The 17,949-nt window shown below is 46.4% G+C and overlaps 1 protein-coding gene across 8 annotated transcripts in view; it reads left to right on the top strand.

The window, feature by feature from the left end:
- shank2b (SH3 and multiple ankyrin repeat domains 2b) overlaps window positions 1-17,949 on the top strand; it is a 215,086-nt gene that overhangs the window by 151,145 nt on the left and 45,992 nt on the right. For all 8 annotated transcript variants that reach the window (XM_030414028.1, XM_030414027.1, XM_030414026.1 and 5 more), the window contains exons 14-16: window positions 407-488; window positions 8,767-8,849; window positions 11,983-12,107. In XM_030414028.1, coding sequence (XP_030269888.1) covers window positions 407-488; window positions 8,767-8,849; window positions 11,983-12,107 — 290 coding nt within the window. The remainder of the gene's footprint in view (window positions 1-406; window positions 489-8,766; window positions 8,850-11,982; window positions 12,108-17,949) is intronic.

The raw sequence follows: 17,949 nt of genomic DNA, 5'->3' as shown, positions 1-17,949 counted from the left end.
AATCTCACACATGAAAGTGCTGCAGGAGCAAAGTACAGAGACGGGCTGCTGTCATCCGTTTCCCCCGGTGATGTCACTGAGTGGATACGGTGCATTGTGGGTAGTGTAGGCGACCTTTTTTGTTCCACGCACTCATCTTCTTTTGGCTTAACATAATTGTTTTGGTCGCCACAAACTCGTCTAGAAATTGTGTTCATGGATAAAAAGACCTTCCCGTAGTTTCACACTTACACATTCTGGAACAAGGTGTTGGACTGCAGCCACTGGCTCGGACTTCTCACCTTTGAAGTCTTTAACGTGACTAATGTTCAAGTGTCCTGCTGCGTGGTTGGATCGGATCCTGCAGTTCTGTTATTGGTCAGTGTTGGGATGTGAGTATTAATGTGTTTGTTCTGTGTTTGGTCAGATTCCCGGGCGGACCGTGCCGACAGACGGAAGCTCTTCAGACATTACACTGTGGGCTCCTACGACAGCTTCGATGCTTCCAGGTGAGACTTCACACCTCAGCCCTGTTTCCACCGAGCGGCCCGGTTCAGTTCACTTTGTTCGTTACACGTTTAAGCAAAAATGGAACCAAAACAACCGGCTGATTATTTGTTCTCTGGTGATGAACCGAGCACATTGATTCGTCACTCTGGTGCAAGAAGAGGAATAAAGAACAAATCCTGCCACAAACCCGTTTCTACAACGTTCTCCATGTTCTATATTGTTCAAATGGTTCTGGGACGACCCGTTCTTGTTTAGGAGGAGCTGTGAGGAACACGAAGGTTATTTCAGAGTGTTTCTCAGCGCTCGGCTGCCCGGGGCGTCCGGCGCACGTCCGAGCGGTGCAGAAATCTCAGGAGTGATTTTCAGGAGGATTAAGAACCACGGCGGTCCAGAGTGGTGCTGATAGGAAGAGCTGGAGACGGTTCACATCCTGTTAGAAATCATGTCAGGTTCCTGACGTGGATGACAAGACCGATAAATACTCCACCTGCGCTGTGAGAGTGAGATCAGTGGTGAAGCACAGAGCAGAATCTGGGTTTACAGTTCTGATGTGTAACGGACCGAACCGATTACTAGCAGAGTTTATGTAACCAAAAATATTAGATAACGATCTTTAAAGCATTGATTGATGTGAGATTTAGTTCCAGGAGGCTGTTTTGTCTTTTTATAATGTTTTGGGTGCAATGAGACAGAATCTGCAAACTAATCTGCCGTCCGTCTTCACGTGGAGCCAAAAACTAAATGGAAGCGTCTCCTCGGGCCTCGGGGGGGAAACGGAAAAACAGAAAAAAGGATTTAGATGCGATCGTGTCCCGTCTAATGTTACCTGACGTCGAATCCCAAAGTCTCCACCGCGTTCTGCTCTTAAGTTATTCTGCTCCACTCGTCTCTTCCCTTCTGTCACATCCACTTCAATACAAGCGCCATTAGAAATGAAGATAGATGTATTCTCCTGTGTGTGTGTGTGTGTGTGTGTGTGTGTGTGTGTGTGTGTGTGTGTGTGTGTGTGTGTGTGTGAGAGAACGAGTGTGTGTGTGTTCTCCATCGTGAATAAATCCTGTTTAGAAAGAATCGATCCTGCAGGTGAGCCGGACGTCCTTGTAGGAGCTTGAATATGAATCAGGTTCTGTTGGATCACACCGGGTCGGCGGACCAACATCATCATTCATGCAGCGGTTCTGAACCCTGCATCAAAGTTCTGACCTTCCTCCGTCTGTCCAGGCGGAGAGAGAGATGGAGCTGCAGAGGATGAAGTGCAGGCAGATTTACTCCGACTTATAAAAACTGTTTTAATAAGAGATGAGCGGTCGGATGATATCACAGCTGAAGCTGATAATGAATCATTTCCATTGATTCATCTCTTTTTAGATTCTAAATGAATTTAGTCTCCAAACTGAGAAGGTTCTGAGAGCTTTAGGTTTGTCCCTCAGCTTTAATAACAAGTGACGGAGCACAAACACAAAACCTTTATTCATTTCCACGTCCAAGAAGTGACGAAACATTAAATAAAGTGAAACTTGAGTTCAGATTTGACGCTCTGGAGTTTGTTCCTTATTTTCCTGCAACACTCTTGTGATTAAATATATTTCAAAGGTTGATAATGTTCCTTTTGATTCAGCTGTATTTATCTGACAGCTGGTTTCATCATTACTTTGTCACATTCAGCCTTTATTACTGTGATGCATTGTTAAAGATTAAAGATTAAAAAACAAAGTTTAAAATCACGTAGTTGCAGCACTGAAATAATAACAAAGAATCATCATGTTTATAATATTAAAAGTGTGCGAAAGTTTCTCTTTGATACTCGAGGAACAAATGACAGATTCAGTACTTGTATAAGTGTATTTAAACCTCATGGTATGTTTTACTTTAATAATAATAAATCATCAGAAGTCACAGCTGACTTGTCGTCACCTGGATGTGGAAATAAATCAACGTTTTCTTGGCGTCGTGCTCCTTTAAGACTCCAACAACATGCTGACTGAATCTCAGACGGCCGGTTTGTCCTCTGCATGATTTAAATAATTTCTTTAGGAGCAAAAATATCAAACATAATGATTGTACCGCGCTGTTTGTGAAAGACTCACAGTGACGAGAGGACACGACGTCATGTCAGGTAGTCAGATATCACGTGTGGTGAGGAGGACGTGATGGACGGGATGTTCTGACTCTGCTGGATCTCTTCTGGCAGCGAACATGCTAGAAGCTGTTTTTCCAGTTGTGTCCAGTTTGTGGGTCAAGGTGAACCATCTCTCACCCAGCGCAGGTTGGCCGGATGTGGATTGTAGCTCAGACAAAAGACTCGCGTGACACTGAAGATCCAGGGGGAACCTCAGCTGGAGATGAAACCTGGAGCTGGATTTAGACTCGTACATGTAGCTCCTGCTCTCTGTGATGGAGCGCACTGTGTCATGAATCATAGTTTTCAGATATGAAAATGTAACCGTGTGTATTTCCTTTGGAAAGCAGACTCACATTAAGTCCTTCCTCTGCTCGTTAAAGATTCATAATTGTTTTTTAAACTGGCGGAGGGCGCCGTTAAATGTTGCATGAGGCAGGAAGTCCTCTGGTCTGTGTGGTGACGGGCAGGAAGAAGGTGCCAAACCGCCGTCTGAGCTCCACTCACAGAATGAAAGGGAAGATTAACTGAGCTGTGAGACAAACACTCATTGTGACTCGACTTGGCAGGACGTAAAATGGCCTGAGAGCGAGACTCCAGGTCGACGTTGGAGGTCAAAGACTCGTGTCGACTCGAGACGCGATGACCCGCCTGTGTTCATTTCATGTTCCAGTATCTGATTTATTTCTGTGATGGTCATCAAACAACGAGCAGGAGCAAGAAATCCTCACACATATGTGACTTAAGAGCCTGAATCTGTTCAGAGCTGAGACTCTGTTTCTGAGAGCAGACGGACAGACGGCTGTAACAGAGTCTGATGATGTGACGTCTGACTCTCAGTGTCGCTCTGCTTTAAAGTGATGTGAAGGGAAAATGTAGTAATTATAACTCAAATGCAATTCATCGTCGTATTTAAATAAACAGAGCGATAACAACATTATCAGACGGGCACTAATATCGTGTCTTTTCTCTTCGTAAAGATCGAATACTGCAAGTAAAGAATAGAAAAGTCGGTTTCAAACAATGTAACGCTGCCGCCATTAGAGGGCGCCGCTCAGAGTCAAATCTGTCTTGTACGTCTTTCGTCTGTTTAGTATTAAAATTGAAACTCTCGTCAAAATGCAACCTGACTTTTTTTGTGAATGTATATGAGTCAAACCTTCGTGTAAAAGCATAATTACGATGAAAGAGGCACTTTTAAGATTTACCGTATTTTCATTTTTCAGGTCAAACTCATTTTCAATGGGAGTGCTACGGGCACTTTTACGATAGCATCAAAATCTCTATTTTTAAAACAGTAAGAAGTCTCGACACAACATGAAACTTTGCTGGTAGTATCACCAGGGTCTCTACACATGAACACGAGCATTGAGAACATTGTTTGTGTACACAGAGTTTACTAAAAAGAAGGTTTTTGAACAACTCACGTTAGCAGTAGCTTGTTCCACTCGCCGCCGAGGTTACGTCACATTCTGAGATCGACACTTCTCCACTGGCAGGACGGCGGCGAACAATGTTCTCAATGCTCGTGTTCATGTGTAGAGACCCTGGTGATACTACCAGCAAAGTTTCATGTTGTGTCGAGACTTCTTACTGTTTTAAAAATAGAGATTTTGATGCTATCGTAAAAGTGCCTCTTTCGTCGTAATTATGCTTTTACACGAAGGTTTGACTCATATACATTCACAAAAAGACCCTCGGTTGCATTTGGCGAGAGTTTCACTTTAAGTGTCTTCAACATTTACGGCTTCCAGCTTCGTAAATGTGAACATTCGCTGCTTCTCTGGCAGAAGATGAAGAGTCTTTAAGCTTCGGACTATTGTGATTTGAAGATTTCGTTCAGGGAAATTGTGATTAATTGTGATATTAAAAGTAGATTAATCAAATAATGAAAATACTCATTAATTGCAGCCCTAGCCTTCAGTGGTAGCTCTTATCTGACCGGAAGTAAAACTGATTAAACATGAACTAGAATGTTGAATTATTGAGATAAACGATATCAATCAATAGTGTTTTACACGATCATAAGTCATAATTCTTCCTTCTAGACAGATAATTTAAAGCGTCCCTACAGGAGGCAGAGTGGTCTGTGCTGCTGTTGTCAACATTATTGTTGGAAAATGACCTTTTTTAACATAAACAACGTGCACAGAGTAAAGGTTATGAAGGTTATGGTACTTATTACCATAATGGATGGAGAGTGTAGTTACAGGCGGCCATAACGCCTCGCTGACAGTTCATTGTCTGCCTACATAAATTAAATCGGTGCTGTGCTGCAGCTCCGGGCTCGGAGCAGATGCACAGTCATCCTGACGACATGGAAAACTGCTTATATTAGTTATTGTACTTCATTTATCTATGAATCATGAAAACTCTCCGATCCAAGAGGATAAATATCAGAGTGAGAACACGACAGGGTCCCAAGATGTTCAGAGACGATCACATGAGAATACAGAAAAAAAGATCTCATCAGTTTTCTTCTTGAAACACATTTAACGCTATTAAAAGAAATATAGCAGATTTGTTCATACTGGCAGCGATGTGTTGCTGTCAGACTGTTTGTTGCTGACTCTTTAACGCTGCGTGTCCTGATGACGGCGTCAGACTGAAAGTTTATCACTGACAGTTTCCACGAGCTCGTCTGTGAGATGCAGAGGGAGGAGAGCCAGATGTGGATTTCGGTACGTGATGCATCAGCTCTCTGCCGCCGTCTGAGATAAGACGCTGATGATGCAGGAGTCACAGCGTTCTGCAGAGCATCCAGAGGTTAGCAGCCCTCGTCCACATGACTGATAGATTGCATCACTTTCTCCTCCAGCCATCAGTCAAGCGCTGTAAGAGCTCGACGACTGTCTAACCACCCTTGAGCCAGACCTCCAAACTCTAATCAGAAGTTTCTCAGCAGGAGATGAATGTCTGACAAACAAACAGTTGTTGCGTTGCATACCGAGCCTCTCCTCCAGACTATAAATACACCGCGGCCTCCCACGGTGGAGCCCAGATTGAGGCGGCGTGCTCCCTGGAGTAAGCTTGCACTTCATCCCGTCAGCCTGTCCCACATCCTGCACGCTGCATCACTTTGTTTTGATGAAGCGGACCGACGTCCCCCGAACGCATCACCTGTTGCACACGATGACACCTCAGATAAACTGTCAGGGCCTTCTCTGCAGCAGGCTGACCTATTGAAGCTGCCGCCATGTCAGATTTGGATGATCGAGGTGTGATTACCTGCGGCCACCCACTGTGGACCAGAGTGTGTGTGTGTGTGTGTGTGTGTGTGTGTGTGTGTGTGTGTGTGGAGGAATGCTGGGAGATAACCTTCAGTGTGTCAGCAGTGCGGGCCTCCTTCCTCTCTAGACAGATTGCGTTGCTAAGGGAACTGTTGCTAGGATGGCAGTCGCACCTCTCTCTCCGTCTTTATTCTCCCCTCTCTCCATCTTTCTCTCTCTCTCATCCCACGTGTCTATTCAGTGTAAACCTTTTGCGCCCAATAAAAGCCGAGCGGTGCCGAACACCTCCGGCTCGGACGAGAGAACTTGGCCTTTTAAGTTGCACCTCTCCTCGGCTCGGTTCCCCCCCGACTCAGATGACTCTGATCCGTCGCACCGCACCGACCCGGCAAAGATTACTGCAGGAAACGAGAGGCAGAACGTACCATTTCATGCATGTTCCACAAAACGGAGACCGGCGGGGGGGGAACAAAAAAACTGGGTTAACATACAGGATTGTTAGCTGAGAGGAAGATGTCAGATGAGACGGTTTGATGCTGAGTCAAACTTGGAGAGTAATCCTTCTCCTGTAGCTGCATCAGCATATGGAGGATTCCTCACAAACACAACTGAAGCAACAACAGTGTGACGACCACAGCTGCTGCTACTGTTACTCAAAGGCAGGAAATGAGATTCATGTGCATTTTCTCATTTTGCCGCCGCGGCTGGTGACTGCAGCGCGAACTCTTCTGTGGTTTAATGAGGATGAATCACGGAGGATTAACCTGCGAGCACCTGAATTCATTTATGAAATAACTGATCTAAGTTATCAGATGTTTGTTTTCAGAGTGAATCTGGATCACACGGCCTCATTTTCATCATGTGTCAGCTGCTTTTCAGGCCCCTCAAGCAAATCTGATCCTACAAATCTGTCTTTAGTTGGCCTGTTAAAAAAGACAACGATTAGTGCTGTAACAGGATTTTTTGGATTATTTTCAAGTTAAGTTGATAATCGTTCAGTCCAGTGCTGCCAAAAGCGAGGCTCGCAGGCCCGCTTCGGCCTGGCATGAGGTGTGTTTGGCCCGACTGCTGTGTCTGGAGACAAAATGTCAAATTAACAAAAGAAATTTGAATGTAAGTCGCTGATTAAGCTGTTTCTCTGTCAGTAAATAACATCCCCTGATTCCCTGAGATCCTGGGAGCATTTTGCATCCTCCCAACACTGTTCTTGGCCCGTAGCCCTGCAATCAATGCACAGGTTTGTGCACGAGTTAATCTTTTTGACCTGAACCACTAAAAGAAGAGATAAAGCAAGTGGTGTACGTGTTGCCTTCGACCCATTTGGACGTTCTGCCATTATTTATTTTCCAGTTTGGCCCTCCAAACAAAACAAGTTTCGGCCCGCCGGATTTAGTCTTTAAAATGTCCAAAATTAAACACTCGTCACAACTTCCACCGTCTTTAAACTGAGGTGTTGAGTTGGTGAACATGAGATTAGTCCCAAGAACACTTTCTGAAGGGGATTAACTGAGTAATTGTTTGATACGTGCGGTCAGATAATCAATGATGGTTTCCACGTGAAGATCAGAGTCAGCGAGAGAAAGAACGTCACATCACGTGTCAGGTGACAGACGGTAAAACTGGAGGAGTGACGCCTCTCGAGTCGCTTCTTTGGCTCCAGCACAATGCATGATGGTATATAACGCTCGGTTAGAGAACATTGGTTGTACCCTTCTCTGCTCGATGCATTGTGGGAAACTATGTAGAGAATATTACCTCTCACAGTGCATTCAGACACTGACTTTGGACCTCAGTCGTGTCTCGGTTTAGGTGTTGTTGACTACAACACTGTCCAATCGCTTCTTTTGTCCGAGCAACAGTTCAGAACCCAGAGCAGCAAATCCTCACTTTTAAGAAGCTGGAACCAACAAATGTTTGACATTTTTGTTAGAGGAACGACTGATTAGCTGATTGGCTGTTGCTTAATTGGCTAATTGCTGCAGCTGTAGTCACAATAAGTCATTCCTGTCACCTTCTGTTGTGTCCACGTGACTCTAACCAACACAACATTCCTGATCTGTCTGTTTTGTGACACAGGTGAAAGTTGTCAGGATGAAAGTTTAAATAAAGCTGTTTTAAAAAAAGTTAAATAAGTTAAATCCATCGAATAAAAAGAGGGCGTGAACAATGTGGGTGGATCCCTCAAACATGCACCATCAGTCAATCAATCAATTAACTGATCAGTCGATGAGTTCGGTAGACTGGACCATATGACACACACACACACACACACACACACACACCCTCCCCACCAGCCTGCACATTGCGGAGCCGCGCGCACAGACCTCCATCCACACCGACTCTCTGCTGCTCCCTCCGTCGCGCGCTCCCTCCCTGCCTCCACCCCCCCACCAACCCGGCGAGCCTCAGCCTTCCTCCCGCCTCATCATGAGCCATTAGCCGCTAACACCACCAGCCCGATGTCGCTTCTCCTCGACGGCGCAGCACTCCCACACCGCCGGCCGGAGCCTCCGCAGCAGCAGCGGCGGGGGTAACCGCGCTGCCGACCCGCGTCTCCGCGCAGGAGAGGCGGCTGAGCGGAGCGCAGAGGAAGGAGAGGGAGGCGCGCCTCGCTCGTCGTCTCCCTCCGCTTTTATTTTTTTTATTCTGGGTCGTCTCTATCTGGAGATGCTGTCGCCGGGCTGTCGGGGCCGCTGTCATACCGTTTGATAGAGATAGAGGCCGGCGAGAGGAGGAGGAGGAGGAGGAGGAGGGGGAGGCGGCAGCGGCGGTGGTGGTGGTGGGGTGGGGTCGGGGTTGCCCTGCCCTGCCCTGGCCGGACTAGCTCTCCTCCAGCAGCATGAACCTCCACTCGGGCAGGGCGTCCGTGGCCATGCTGCGGATGATGGGCTGTGCTAACGGGCGCTCTGCTCGGCATCTCCTCCACAGTGACTGCGTGGTGGACGAGAAGACGGTGGTGCTCCAGAAGAAGGAGAATGAGGGATTCGGCTTCGTCCTCAGAGGGGCCAAAGGTAGGAACCACACCTGACTTTATGTGCTTTTACTCATTTATCTCCATCTGCATCCCCACCATCAGCACCATCAGTCTGCTTGTGGCACTTCACCACCAACATCCACCCGTCTGCACACTTTACAACATGTACTGAAGTGCATTTCTGTGCAGATTGTCTCATCTGAGATCATCTTCCCTCCTCCTCCTCCAACAGAAACATGCACAGAACTTCTGCAATTAAAAATACATTGAACACAACTTTACTGTGAATTCCATTGAAGCCTCGTGCACACACACACACGCACACACACACACACACACACTGCAGGTCCGTGTGATGGCATGTGCAGCTCATTGTAAAAAAACAACTTGCAGCTCATTTTCTACGTGTGCGAGATGTTTCTGCAGCTTTCAGAGCTCAAACAAACATCTGGAACGTGACATCACTTGCTTATCGAGGAAAGACATTAAAGAAATCCTCTTTCCTCTCCACCACCACCATCATCCACCTCTCCACCACCACAGCAGAGTTGTTGTGATCCGAGCGGCTGATCCAGGCAGTTTGATATTGTACCAGGCCGTGAGATCGTCTCTAAAAATAGCCAGTTTGAGCTGCTGCGTCGGTTTCTATGACGATTCTCGCCATGTCATAATCCACGTTGCATTCCACAACTGTGCAATGCCGCTGGATTGGTCTACGCCATGGTTACTGTCGAGAGGTAAATTTAGTGTATTCGTGCGCCTGTGCTTTTTTTTTTAAGACATAGAGAGAAAGAGAGAGAGAGACCGAGGCGGGAGGTAGAGACGGAGAGAGGGACTGACATGGAGGGGAGAGAGAGAGGGAGGAAAAAGAGGGATTTGGCTTGAAAAACAAGAGGAATGTTCTCGTCATTCTGACACACTCTGCTATCACCCCGGGGAACTGACCCAGCTGAGCTTATCCCGCACGGGGGTGAACACACACACACACACACACACACACACACACACACACACACACACACTGCTGCTCGAGCTGTCACATAAGCTCACATCCTCTTTTGCTCCCTGCGTTTTTCCGTGCTCTCCATCCATCCCTCTCTCCCTCCCCGCATCAGACACCTAAAGAAACACAGTCATCACAATCATGTAAATACCCTCGTACGCACTCGTGGACTGTGTCTTCCAGTAGGAGGATGAGTTATAGGAAGTGTCACTTGTCACCACTGGTTTCTCCCAGCCGCAATATTTTTTTTAACCTCCCCGAGAGCGATGGAGAGGGAGGGAGAGAGGGAGGGAGGGAGGGAGGGAGGGAGCCATGTGTGGGGGGAGGACGGAGTGATACTACAGTGCAGGCCGGATGGTTGAGAAATTAAAGGGAGGCAACATTTGCACGTTTGCACTGAAACGTTGTGTTTGTGCCTTTCATCATCACCTCTCGGCTGCTCTCTCCTCAAACATTCATGCCGTACTTGATGAGTATCAGCTGAGCTGCAGCTCCAGCACTGAGCGCTGAGCTGTCAGGGTGGAGAGAGTTGGTCGGCATTGACATGTTTGTCTTCATTATGTAATCTTCCTTCAGATAAATCATCATTTTGCTGAATTTAGACCGGATTGTCGGCTGCTTTGTGTTGAGACTAAATGAAACGCAGATGCATTTGAGGAATTTGGCCAACAGTGACGTGATAATGTAGAAAAACTTCAGACCGTCTCACTTCAGTCCGGCTGCTGATCATCTGACTCGTGGAGAGGACGAGATGATCTCCAGCAGCAGATTATCTCAACGTTAGAGGATCTGTTGGTTCCCTGTGATGAAGGATGATTAATCTAATCTGACGTTAGTGTTGTTTCCTAAAACAAACTTCTGAAAATTGTGAACTGATAGCAGTCCTTATAAATGTTCCCTCGTGCTCTTTCCTTCCTCAGATATCCTGAAGAGACAAAATGCTAAAATATGAGCAGAGATTCTTAAATATCTTCAAAATCCTGTGAAGGCAAATGTTTCCTACTGACTCCACAGTCTTCCTTTGAACAAAGTTACGCTTCATTGTTTAAAGGAACGATCAGAGCGACCAGCTAACGTAGCTTAGCTCAACAACAGGAAGCAGTAGTGAACAATTAACCTCCATCGAATGTCAAATAATGACAAAGATAACCTGTAGAAGCTCTAAAGCGCTCACATGGACTCATAGTATCGTTTTTATCTTGTTAGCGAGTCACTAATAATTAAAAAAGTCACCTTTTGTTCAGCCGTGACCGCGAGCTAACCTGCTATCCTCTACATGACATGCTAATCGCGTCCAGCTGGTGGGAATAAATCCAACGTGTGAGCTGATGCTGCGTTCAGGAGCCAAAAACTAAAGTAAATCTGAGCGTTCAGTCATTTATTGTAGCAGCTGGTTGTCATCATCTCATCTGTGATTGAACCTCGGGTGGATTTAGAAAGTCACGCTATATGAAATTAGCTATTGTGTAGCGTTACGTTAACAAGTGACAACAAAACACCAACATCTTTTTCAGTGGAATATATTCAATAATATTAGATTTTATTTAGATTTAGTGCCGTGTTGGTTCATAAACAGGAGATACTGTAGCTGCCAGATAACGATTACAGTCTGCACAATATGACAAAAACCCTGAAAGCATTTCTACTCCATCTTGGTGGAAAGCCGGGTGATAGTTCGTAGTCCAAAAACATTTCTTGAGCAAAACAGAGCGTCAGCGTTCTCCTGAACAACTGAAGCAGCTGGAGACGTGTTTTAAGAAGTCCTGAGATCCCAAACTGATTTGAAAAGACGTCGTTTACAGCGTCAAACGACGTGTGCCGAACCTTTCATCACAGCAGCTACAGCGAAGATTTGAGTTTGCAAAAAACGTCTTTTTTAAATCAGTTTGAGATCTGGAGACTTTGATGACAGTCGAGCTGTGTGGAGCAGTTTTACGTCCCCAGCTTCTTCAGTGACTTTTCATTTTTGGGTGAAATGTTCCTTTAATTGCATCTAGCTGTAACTGAAAAGCAGCCATCAACAACGATTTGAATCTTTATATGTTTCACTGTCAAACCTCCTCCTCTGACGTTCTCTCGTCTTTTGTCTGCATTGTTCGTGTTTTGGTTGATTGTTCGTCTCTGTAATCGTCTCCGTCTTCTTCTTCCGTCCCTCCTCGCCGTGCAGCGGACACGCCCATCGAGGAGTTTACTCCCACACCGGCCTTCCCCGCCCTGCAGTACCTGGAGTCGGTGGACGAGGGGGGAGTGGCGTGGCAGGCGGGGCTCAGGACGGGGGACTTCCTGATCGAGGTAAGAGCTGCTTGGTTTTCAGATGGATCGTTGTGTGATATCTGCGTATGTGTTCAGAACCGGGTCCAGCGTGGTCGGGAACACGATGAGTCCTCAGACTGCTTCTTGTGCTTTTTAAACTGGTAAATGTTGTTGGCTCTGGTTTCTGGCTTCAGTCGTCGTTGTTGGACTCTGCTGCTGGTTGCGTTTTGGAAAGCGAGGATGCTGAGATTATTCTGCCTGCTCGGTCGTTCAGGATGTAGAAGTAAACGGCACAGAAGCTCAAACCTGCTGCCTCAGAGGATTCTAGTTTCTGAGTATTTGTGTTGCTCGTGTGCGTCGATGAGCAACGTGTGAGCCGTGCGAGCTTCTTCAGGCTGATGTGTTCAACTGGAAGTGAATTAAAGTTCGACTCAGGTGCATTTTAAACGGTTTTAGCAGTAAAGATTTTGTCTGATTGGTCACTAAATAAACTGATCCAATAAGATGTGGGTTTATTGGAGGTTCACCAGCTTTGCTCTCAGAGGAAGTTCTGCTGGGTGAAAGTGATCGTGACCGACAGACTTTCTCTAAGAACTGATGTGTTATTATCGTTGGTGATTTTCTTCTGTGGGATTTGTAGGTGATTTAGTAAAAGTTTCCACAGTGACACGTGTGTGATACAGTCTCCATGTTTCTGTAGTTGTTCCCGTCACCTGACGTCACCTCACGTAGAGCTGGAAAGAATGTCTTCCATCCATGCAGACAGGCGGATTAATCATGTTGTTGTTGGTGTTGATATTTTGTGTGGAACGGATTATCGTAGGTCTAAACCGACCCTCTCCACCAGTCCGAGTCCGGTTCTGACTGAGGTGTTAACACGATGCATTTATCAGTCTGATTGTGCAGCTGCAGCTGTTGTCATGAGTCCTGAGTGAGTCTGGAGGCCGTGTGGTTCTCCTGAGGTCGGCCAGCGCTCCGGTATATTTTAGCTCTCGCTGTTCATTGAGCAGCCAATGACAGTGAAAAGATTTACCTGCAGGGTTCGAGTCTGTCTGTAATGTGTGTCGAAAGGCTTCGGTGTAATCCAGCTGAGATACAGATGCTGATGAACTGAACAGAAGAGTTTATATTTAACTGTTTGACTTCACACCATCCGACAGAGAAGCTGTGTGATGACGAGTTATCAGCTCACCAGGCAGCTGCGTCTCTTCACTGTGTGTGACTGAGACCTCTGTTGTTTTAATACACCTGGTGAATTAGATTTGTGTTTGATTAAAGTACGCTCAGTGTTATTACATTAAAAAGAAGAATCCTGTTAATTCATTTGTCCACAGTGTGATGATGGGAGCAGTTTTCTCTCCACGTGAAGGAATCAGTCCGGTTGTTTCCACTTTGATTTAGTCTTTATTATAAGTTGGGTAAATTAAAGCGGGTCTCTCCTGCAGGGCCACAGTTTGTCGGTCTCGCCGGGTCATTCTGAGATCTTCTCGCTCATCAACAAATCTAGTTGTTGCAACATAACGAACGCGACTGATTGTTGCGGCTGCAGATCTACAACGTGGGGACGATAGATGGAGTGTCTGTGGCGCTCTGGGGATGTTGGCCCGGTAACACCCGCCCACAGAACTGTGTGTCACGGTGCGTCAGACTGGACCTCTCCCTCCATTCATCTCTGTGAGGAGCAGGGGGACACGGTCCGGAGTTGAACCTCCATCTTTCACTTCACGCAGAGTGTAACTGTGGTGATTACGGCTGGTCGGGCACAAGATAAGGGACAAAATGAAGTCCACTGAGAAGCCAGCAGAGGCTGAATCCCAGCTGCTGATCTGGCCAATGATAAGCCGGCGCTGCTCACTGAGAGGCCGTCGGTGTCTAACCTACTGACCCGCTGGGTCAGCTCCAGACCCGGTTGGACATTATCTTTCCTCAACTAGCATGCCGCTGCTAGCTACGTTAGCTTTCGATCGGGTTCTTCTTCTTCTCCTCACCAGTGCTGGCTGATGATTGGCTGATCAGTAACTGGCCTCAGTTTTGTCCCTCATCCTGCACTGTAGCTGTTTGACAAAATATCGATACAGAAACATATTGTATCGCTTCCTCTGCAATACGTCTGCGATACACTTTTGACAAATATTATATATATTATATATTATATTTGATGGCAGAATCACTGCATCATGAAACCATCGATACCTGATCGACTTCCGATTAAAGAAATATTGTTTACCTGTGTTCTTTTATTACTAATGAATGAAAAGCAGCAGAGAAGGAGGGAAGCTGTCCTGCAGCAGTGACAGAGTCAAATGTTCAGTATCTCACTTTGTATCTTAATCTTTGTGGAAGCTGTTGTTGTTCCACAGTCAGTCACAACCTCAGGAACTGAAATGTACACAGATTATTTTCACTGTCTGTTAGTCGAGTAGTTGTTTGGTCCAGATAAACTCAGAATATAAAGAGAAATGTTACACAAACATATTTGTGTTGTGGAGGAAAGAAACCAGGAAATATTCACATTTCTGAGACGTGGTCAGATTTTGATCTGTAGGATAATAACTCAAACAGATTAATCGATTCTAAAGATAGCTGTTGATTAATTTAACTTTTCAGTTTCAGTTTATCTTTCGTGGTCATGTTTGTTTTCAGATCTGTTCATTTTCTCTCTCTGATCTCTGGTATGTGTTCGACACTTGATATATTTTAGAATAAATCTAATCCTCCACTCTTACAGATGATTTCCTGCGTTTATCGAGGTTTTCTATGAAGCCGGCACAAACGAGAATTACAGTGTTGTGTAACATTTGATCTCTTGGGTTTATTTTCCAAATGCCTTCATATTAAATACTTTTTTATCCAAATAACTGAAAATCATCAGTAGTGCTGCTCAGCTTCTCTCTGAAATGCTTCACCATCTTCATCATCGCTCATGTTCCGGGTGAAATGTCGGGATTGTCGGGATTTCAGTCACTGTTGTTCCTCCTGCTTATTACAAATCATCGCAGCAGTCAGAGAGGAAAAAGCACATTGTCTATTTTGAGCTGCACTTTTTTCGCTCTTCTCATACGACTCATAACTACTGTGTGTGTGAGCGGCGCTGCGCTGGGGACGGGTTTATTTTGTGTTTCTGTTAAATGGAGCATCAAATGAGGAGAGCAAACTGTATCTGCCGCTCGCTCTCCCTCCCTCACTCCTCATCGCTCATTTGTTTTATCTCAGAGTTCTGTTGACCCCTTTAATCATCTCATCAGTCTTCTTCCGACTGAAGTCAAAACTGCAGCAGCATCAGAGAACGACCATGTTTACTAAATGCATCTCTGGGATTGAGGATGTTTGACGCTTCCACAGCTGCACAGCCTCGAGCTGCTGGAGCTGCTGGAGCTGCTGGAGCTGCTGGAGCTGCAGGAGCTGCCGGAGCTGCCGGAGCTCCTGGAGCTGCTGGAGCTGCTGGAGCTGCCGGAGCTGCAGGAGCTGCAGGAGCTGCAGGAGCTGCTGGAGCTGCTGGAGCTCCTGGAGCTCCTGGAGCTGCTGGAGCTGCCGGAGCTGCCGGAGCTGCCGGAGCTGCAGGAGCTGCAGGAGCTGCAGGAGCTGCCGGAGCTGCCGGAGCTGCCGGAGCTGCCGGAGCTGCCGGAGCTCCCGGAGCTGCCGGAGCTGCCGGAGCTGCAGGAGCTGCTGGAGCTGCAGGAGCTGCTGGAGCTGCTGGAGCTGCAGGAGCTCCCGGAGCTGCTGGAGCTGCTGGAGCTGCTGGAGCTGCTGGAGCTGCAGGAGCTGCTGGAGCTGCCGTCCACAGCTCGTGTTCTCTAATGAGCGTGAGCAGAATATCACGCTGATTACAATCACTGTGGTTCTGCAGTCGGAGCTCAGACTGCAGCTTAAGTCTAAATATTTGTTGAGACGTCCAACCAGGACTCGTACAGTCGCTCAGAGGATCGTGTCAGTGCGACCGTCCTCGAGGTGCAGCTCAGCGCCCCGACAATAAAACAGTCTAAGGTGAAGAGCCGGGAAGAGATTCATGGATATGATGGATTTTGAAGCGGTGCCAATGAGCTCGCTGCACAGCTGTCTCACCTGTCTCACCTGTCTCACCTGTCTCACCCGTCTCACCTGTCTCACCTGTCTCACCTGTCTCACCCGTCACCGGGCTCCTAATTGATTGTTCTGTCATCATTTAGAGTTGTGATGTGACGTGTTGCTGTCATGGCTGCCGTGTTAATGTGTTGGAGGAGTGTGAAGTTGAAGAGTTATCCAAAGACGGATCAAATAAAAGCACCAGCTGATGTTTCTGATTTCTGAACTGTTTGTGGAGAACTTGTTTCAGTTTGTATCTCACCCTCGATGACTGCGTGGTGGCTGGTTGTTATTAGAGCTGCACGCTATTGGAAAAAACTGACATTGCAATTTTTTTTTAACCCTGCGATATATATCGCGATATGAAAAAATACAGGAATTTTCACCAGATGACCTGAACAGCTCTCTGTTATGCTGCACTGCTGCTATCTTGTGGACTATTAACCTTCAATGATCGTACCTGTTTGTGTCACACTGAGCTGTGTGGTACCGACGTAAACGGTCAAACTAATGAGTTGTGTTACGTCTCGTTGTGGCAACAGATGAAAGTCACTGTCGACACAGAACACGTGTTTGGTCACATCATCCTTCTTGTAGCCGAAATAATTCCAGATAACTGACGTTGCTTTTCTTTTTGGCAGCAAGTCTTTGTTTTCTTTTTTCAAAGTTGTTACCAGAGTTCTAAATTAACTTTTCTGGTAACTTTCTAAAGTTACCAGCCAATTTCAGAATTTCCACTAGCCAAATTTTTTCCAGTGAAAATAATGAAACATGTAACTAGTAACGTTAACGTTAATTCACTCACTCGCACATCCGTGGGAAGTCGGTGAAAGGATGAAAGCCCTTTCTTCCGATGGCGTGGGCATTTCGAAAAAGTAGCTGCATCTTCTCCAGCTCCGATGTTTTTAATAAAGAAGGCTTCTCCCAGCAAGGCTCTCTTCAATACCACCTTTGGCAGATTTAATCCTCAGGCTGTCCTGATGACTCCGGGCACTCTCATGGTCCTTTACAGCCTCGACTTTAAAATGATTAGTTCCCACCACGAAATTGTTTAGTTTTTTTCTTTTGCGTACATGCGGCCGTCCTTACAAAACATGACGACATGTTCATGATCAAACACAAGCCATTCACGACCCATCAGCCATTTGGCATTGAACTTTCTTTTTTTCGTTTCGCACACATTGTTGTTGATATTCTCCATCTCATCCCCGGCCTCCTTCCTCTTCTCGCCCCAGACGTCTGTCCAACCAACCACCGCCGCACTCAGTTTAAGTTTAGGCTACTTTTTAATTTACTTCAGCTAGCTCCCTCCCTTCTTTTGATAGTTTCTGCTTCATTCATTCTTTCTTTTTCTTCTTCTTCTTCTTCTTCTTCATGTTTTCTGTTTCCATGGTTTCTCGCGCTGGTTGGTTGCACTGCCTGCGCGCAGCCAATGGGCGTCTTATACGTCATCACGTAGCATCACGACAGTGTTCATGGGAAATGTAGTCAGTCCTGCCCAGGGAGCGAGAACAGTAGAGCGGCTCAGACTGACATGATCGCCTCGAGCATCACCGGCCAAACTGGCTAGTAAGTTTTTATTAACACCCGGCAAAATGATTTCTAACCCGCAGTTGGCGGGTTGGCGGGTGTTAATTTAGAACCCTGGTTGTTACCAGCGACTCACTCCATGTGCGGGGGCGTGGTCTGCTTCAGCACACTGATTACAAACTAATGTGATTGGTGGATCGCTGTGCATGCAGAGTGTGGCTGCACAGTGTGTCAGGTACCCTTGAAATTAGACATCAGTCCATCACATTACATGTCTGGATAATGGATG

The sequence above is a fragment of the Sparus aurata genome, chromosome 4, assembly GCF_900880675.1.
Source record: "Sparus aurata chromosome 4, fSpaAur1.1, whole genome shotgun sequence".
NCBI classification, from domain to species: Eukaryota; Metazoa; Chordata; class Actinopteri; order Spariformes; family Sparidae; genus Sparus; species Sparus aurata.
Note: the sequence above shows the minus strand (reverse complement) of the source record. Positions and strands in the feature narration are given on the sequence as shown.